The sequence below is a fragment of the Nicotiana attenuata genome, chromosome 4 (genome assembly GCF_001879085.1).
Source record: "Nicotiana attenuata strain UT chromosome 4, NIATTr2, whole genome shotgun sequence".
In the NCBI taxonomy this organism is placed as follows: Eukaryota; Viridiplantae; Streptophyta; class Magnoliopsida; order Solanales; family Solanaceae; genus Nicotiana; species Nicotiana attenuata.
Window position 1 is genome coordinate 6,863,649 of NC_031992.1, and position 6,715 is coordinate 6,870,363.

The 6,715-nt window shown below is 33.7% G+C and overlaps 1 protein-coding gene across 1 annotated transcript; it reads right to left on the reverse strand.

Annotated features, from left to right (window-relative positions):
* Nucleotides 1,130-3,855, reverse strand: LOC109224906. Its single transcript, XM_019389473.1, has 3 exons — nucleotides 3,402-3,855; nucleotides 1,826-2,052; nucleotides 1,130-1,495 (listed from the first exon to the last, which is right to left on the reverse strand). The coding sequence occupies exons 1-3, from the start codon at nucleotides 3,702-3,704 to the stop codon at nucleotides 1,432-1,434; spliced, it is 594 nt and encodes a 197-aa protein (XP_019245018.1). The 5' UTR covers nucleotides 3,705-3,855; the 3' UTR covers nucleotides 1,130-1,431.

Below are 6,715 nucleotides of genomic sequence, written 5' to 3' on the forward strand. Positions count from 1 at the left end.
TCAGTGATGCACGTGTGAATATCTTCTTTATAAGATTGTCCTTTTTAACTCTAACTCGAAAAAAAATATATTTTTTTAAATATTTCTCTTACCTGAAGGGGAACCTTGGAGCAACGGTAAAGTTGTCTCCGTGTGACCTATAGGTCACGGATTCGAGCCGTGGAATCAGCCACTGATGCTTGCATCAGGGTAGGTTGCCTACATTACACCCCCTTGGGGTACGGTTCTTCCCCAAACCATGTGTGAACGCGGGATACTTCCTACACCGGGCTGCCTTAATATTTCTCTTACTTGGAAGATGGATTAACGATCACTATGCTGCTGAAGATGACATGGCTAAAATAGGAACATCATTGTCTAGTTTGAAGTCCTCTTGCAAGAGGTTGGTTTTGTCATCAACTGTAACGGTTATTTCTTTTCCAATTTAGCAGCTTGTGACTAAAAGTTATTCTCTTTAACTTTTTGCACTAACAGAAAATTTATACTCCTGTTTGTTTCCTGGATTTTCTATTAAAAGAATTAATTGAATTCTATAGATATTCAACTTAACGGAAATCCTATTGAGACGATGAATGATGAAAATTAAAAAGCATCTCGACGTTAATATCATTACTTGGAAAAAAAAAATAGTACTGAACATATGACCCCGGCCCCTTGGTTCTGAGTTGTAATGCATAATTAATCCAATAAGATTGAAACACGTGATATATAGTAAACCAAAAATTTACTGCTATAATATTTTTATTATTTGACATAACTGGTTGGACCATCACAGTTCGAATATAATACACAAAATTATTGAGAATTCATAAAAAGTGAGTTTTGGCTCTTATTTGTTATAGATATTTAATCGATTTTACTTTGGTTGCCAAACTTAAATGTGCTTACACATTTGTTTCTCCTGTCAAGAAAAGATGAATACTCCAGACTACAGTCTTTAAGAGCATTATTGGTATTTAACTTGCTCTATTTTTTTAATTTTTATTTTTTTGCAAAATTTTTGTAAAAACGAAGAATTTAGTTCGATTTTCCCTCCTATTTACTACGGTGTTTTTTAAATTCGGTTGGCCAGGAGATGTTGAAGCTGCATAGATTATTTGTATGGTACCTATTATCTGGAGAAAATACATAAGGGGCATGAGGTAATAATTCCATATTGATTCGAATTAATCCATACACTCCCATTTTTAATAAGATTCTGGCTAGAAATCTTTGAATAGGAAGTAACACTGTAACATCATAATCCACTAAATGGCTTTGAAATGGTATTATTGACTTGGGAAATCAAAAGGAAGACCTTTGCCTTCACTGAAATTTGATCATTTGATATCAAAACAAAGCTCTAGTAGGTAATACTATGACTACCAAGAATAATGAGTTCAACCACAACTCTGCATCTATCTTCATCTCAATAGACACACTGCACTTCCATTATTGCTGTTGCTTTGTAATCGTCTTCGGCTCGCTTTTTGATCCTCTTTCCTTCTTTACTTCTCTGTTCACAACCAGATCAAACAATTGTTTGTTATAAGCAAATTCTAGTCTAGATTCAGTTTCAAATAGTTGGACTTTTAGGAAAAGTTTCAACTACCCTTTTACATTTGTTAAGTTGCTCCTCAAGATAAGTTGCTTTCTAAGCTAATCCCATTTTCTAAGATAAAAAACATTAGAGAGAAGAACACAAATCAAAGAACCCCCTAATTTACTATTAGAGCAGAACAAACATCAAGAATTCATATAGCCTGATTTCGACTAGTTTGGAACTGAGACATAGTTGATTGATATATATACATACAACAAAACAAGTTTGATTAGAAAAATTTACCTTGGTTCGGACTGCTGGTGGGAAGGTGATTCATAAGTGGAAATGGAACGCATGGACATCTTGGCAATCTCCGCCACGGCAGTGTCTCGGATAGCCGGTGAATCACTTGTCAAATCTAGGTATGCTGCTTGGAAAGCTTCTTGCCAGAACTTAGGCAACCTGATTCTGCTACTCTGTGTGTACACATCCCACATATGTTTCACCACTTTCTCTTTTTCCTCCAATTCCTACAGATCAGCAGATAAATTCAACATCTTAACACATAAAATGGTGTAAATTTCAAGATATAAAGATCTCAAACAAGAAATCCCATCATCTAAAGTACATAAAGAAATAAGAATACAAAGAGGAAAAGTATTAAAGAAAAGGACTTTTTTAGGTGATTTAACCTGAAATGTACTCCTATTGGCTATTATTACCAATCAACTACATTTAGCAAAAATCAATTCTTTCTTAGTTACTTAAGATTTTCCTTATAGTAAGTGACCCCTCAAGGTCAAGGAAAAATCAGTTCAGTTTAACATCTAAAGTAGAAAAAGAAGATTAGAAAAAGGTACAGCAAACAAATAAGTTTTTAGGTAAATTGACCTGATATGTACTCCTAATCCAACCAATCAAGTAATCAACTACGTCTCAGTCCCAAACTAAAACTAGTTAGCCAACTAACTGTACTACTGTTGCATCAAGCAAAAATCATTTCTTTTTTTTTTTTTTTAAAGTTATTTATGATTTTCCTTAATAGCAAATGACCCAACAAAGAAAAATCAATTCAACTTAGCATTTTAACAATTAAAATGGTGAAAAATAAAGAGATCAAACACCCCAGAAAAGCAAATCCATCATCTAAAGTAGAAAAAGAAGTTTAAAAAAGAGGAAAAGCTAAAAAGTGCAGGACTTTTAAGGTGACAACAACAGCAACAACAAAAAACCCAATGGATTCCTACGAATGGGGTCTGGGGAGGGTAAGATGTACACAGCCTTACCCTTACCCTAGAAGGCCAGCGAGGTTGTTTATGATAGAAACTCGGTTAAAGAAAGAATGAAAGAAGAAACGGCAACAAGTAGTGACAACATAGCAACAACAACAACAACAACAAAAAATCCGATATATTCCCATACGTGGGGTCTGAAAAGGGCGAAGCGTACGCACACCTTAGCCCTACCTTGTGTAGGTAGAAAAGTTGTTGCCAAGAGACCATCGGCTCGAGCAGTACATTTAAGGTGAATTGACCTGAAATGTAGCCCTACTATAACCAATCAACTATATTTCAATACCAAACTAGGTGAATCTGTTAACTACACTACCACTACTAACAACAACAAACCCAGTATAGTACTCTAAGTGACGTCTAGGTAGGATAGTATGTACACAAACCTTACTCCTACCTAGTGAAGGTAGAGAGCTACCTAGTGAAGGTAGAGAGGTTGTTTCCAATACGCCCTCGGCTCAGAAAGGATTAACACACTACCACTACATCAAGAAAAGATCAAATCTTTGTTCTTAGTAACTTAAGATTTTTACTTCATAGTAAATGACCCATCAAAGAAAAAGGAAAAAGGAGAACAGAAAAAGTACCAGAATATCAAGATCATCATGGATCGAGAAATCAGAAGCATCAGATAGACGGCTGAGATTAGCAGCAGACCAATTGAGACTGAGAGTGAGAGAGCCAGTAAACATAGACCAAAAAGCTAGCAATAAAATTGCAGCCAATACCCACAATTTATATTTACCTTTACCCAATAATCCATTACATCCTTCTTTTTTTCCACTTGCTGCTGCTGTTATTACAACTGAAGCTGCAGTTGGTGTTACAGTATTTGTAGTAATACTTCTTGTTTGAGCTTCTTCATCTTTCATTTCTTGGTATATTCTCATGATTTTTTCTTTTTACTCAGTTGAGAAAAATAAAATCTTTGCTAATATGAATCTTGAATATGTAGAGGCGAGAGCAGAGTTTTGGAGAATCAAGAAGATGGGTGTATTAAATAGTGTTGGGATTTTTAGTTAAGGAATAGTGTGTAGAACTGAACATAAAAATTGGGATTCAAAAGTTAAACCACCGACAAGAGTTGAGAGTGGGACAGTGCCATTAACAAATGTAGTGTTCTCACTGTATCAATTTTTTTTTTTTTTAAATAAATTTCTCACCCGGTGTTCGGTACCCACATTTGGGTCCGACTAAATCCGAATTCGCACCGGAAAGTCCCACATGATAAAGCGCTCCCCTAACAAAGACGATTCCATACCTAGGGACTCGAACCCGAAATCTCTGATTAACGATAAATGAGTTCTTACCTCTCTATCACAACCCTTGTTGGTATATCAACCGTTATTAGTAGAAGTACTAATTAGTTGTGAGGAATGTTGAGAACTAACATACGTTTGTGGTGAATTAGAGGCGACAAAATGGATAAAAGAAAATAGTTATTCACCCATATTAATATTATGTGTTAAAAAATAGATTGGATTATAAACTTTTTAAAAAGGGTGAAATAAGGATAAGAACCATATTATCCACGTAGAAAATGGATAACCAATGGATAATTAATGTGTTTAACTTTTATATTTGTAAAGTTTCAAATTGGGAGTTCCTCAAGTTTAGGAAACTAGTTCTCCCAAAGTGATCATATTCAAGAAGTCGTAGATAATATGGATATTCATATTATCCGTCGGTTAACCCATATATTATCCATATTAAATACGGGTCAGGTCGAATAATTTATCCGTTTTTACATTGCCTGTTTTCGACCTACCCATATCCGATCCGACGCGCCCATTTGCCATCCATATGGTGAAGTAATAAGTTATATTTAGGGATCTTTACACAAATAACCGGTCATATTTACTATTTATGTTTTTTAGCCATATACATAGATTATACATTAATTATATACAATTATAGATAAAATATGCGTATATTACTATTTTTAGTTTAAACGATTGGGCGAAAATGCAAAGGTGAGGGCAGAATTTTGGAGGATCAAGAAGATGGGTGTATTAAATAATGTTAGGATTTTTGGTTAAGGAATAGTGTGTAGAAGTGAACATAAACATGAGATGAGATGAGGGGATTGGGATTCAAAAGTTAAACCACCGACAAGAGTAGAGAGTGGGACAGTGCCATTAAAAATGTAGTGGTCTCACTGTATATAATATTAGTTAGTAGTAGAAGTATACTAATTAGGTGTGAGGAATGTGGAGAACCAAACATACTTTTGTGGGAACTTTAGGGGTGTGCATTCGATTTATTGATTCGATTTTGACCCTTATCGATAATTACTTATCGATTATCGATTTGTACATATGCTTATCGTTATCGTTTCAATAAAGTTTCGATTTTTTCGATTTCGATTTCGATTTCGATAACAAATAATCTATTCGATTTATCGATAAACCGATTCGAATGCACACCCCTAGGTAAATTAGTAGTGAAAAAATGGATAAAAGAAAACAGTTATCTAGCCATATTATTCAATAAAAAATGAGTTAGATAATAAATATTTAAAACGGGTGAAATATGGATAAGAATTATATTATCTATTTAAAAAATTAATAACCAATATATAATTAATGGATTTAACTTTTATATTTGTAAAGCCTCAAATTGGGAGTTCCTCAAGTTATGGCCCCGTTTGGCCATAAGTTTTGTCAAAATAAATTTGAGATTTATTTTCAAAACTCATGTTTGGCCATAAATTTTGCTCATATTTTGGCCAAATCCCAAATCAAAAATTTCAAATTCCAAAATCAGCTATTGAGCTGAATTTGGGCCAAAATCCCAAAACTTGGGAATTATATACATATTTTTTCAAAATAAAGTTGGAAAATATGTTTTGAAAACGTATGTCCAAACACATTTTCATCTTCAAACCAAACTTCATCCAAATCAGATTTTTCAAAATAAATTTGGGATCTATGGCCAAACGCTAGCTTAGAATTCTTCCAAAAGTGATCATATTCTAAAAGCCATGGATAATATGGATACCATATTATCCACCGGTTAACCCGATTTTTTATCTGTATTAAATATGGATCAAGTCGGATAATTTATTCGTTTTTACATTATCCCTTTTTGACATGCCTATATCCGATCCGACACGATCATTTGCCACCCCTATGGTGAAGTAATTACTTATATTTTGGGATCTTTACACAAATAACCGGTCATATTTACTATTTATTATTCTAGCCATATACAGAGATTATACATTGATATACAATTACATATATATAATACATATATTATGTGTATATTATACCATTACTGGCTATTTTTAGTTTAAGCGATCAGGTTAATTCTTCTATTTTTATTTCTAACTAGAAGTTTCGAGTTTGAGATTTTTGTTAAGGAATATTTTACCTTAATGCAAGATTTCTTGACACAAATCCAAATTTAACTGAGGTCTTAAAATATATATCGGCACCAAATGGAAAACCAAAAAAAAATATAAATATGAGGAATGTAGAGAATATTAGACGGGGCATGTGGGGTTTGTTAAATACATTTGACTAAATCGGCAATGCCGTCAATGATGTATGGGCTTTCAAGACCTGTGGGTCAGCTAACCTTTTATCTATTCATATATGTAACTACTAATCTGCCTAACAAAGTGTATGCAAAACCAAAAATTTTATTTTGTGTCTCACGCAACTGACATTAGTTATATGAGGTTTCTTTTCTGTTTTACAATATTTTGGTCCTAAAATTTTGTGGACCCAAATATATAAGATATGAGTCCACAAATGTGTGAGATAAGAAGAGACCTCACACAATTAGTGTGAGTTGTGTGAGGCACACCATAAATCACTCGAAACGAAACAGTTACGACTCGTTTGGTACGAGGGAAAAGGAATAATTAATCCCGAGATTAAATTTGAGATGAGTT

Bases quoted from the DNA above. Each gene is read 5' to 3' on its own strand.
- LOC109224906 (XM_019389473.1), bottom strand. From the start codon at position 3,704: ATGAGAATATACCAAGAAATGAAAGATGAAGAAGCTCAAACAAGAAGT. The intron at 2,053-3,401 runs GTACTTTTTCTG...GCTGATCTGTAG, and splicing joins ATGATGATCTTGATATTCTG to GAATTGGAGGAAAAAGAGAA. The intron at 1,496-1,825 runs GTAAATTTTTCT...GGTTGTGAACAG, and splicing joins CACCAGCAGTCCGAACCAAG to AGAAGTAAAGAAGGAAAGAG.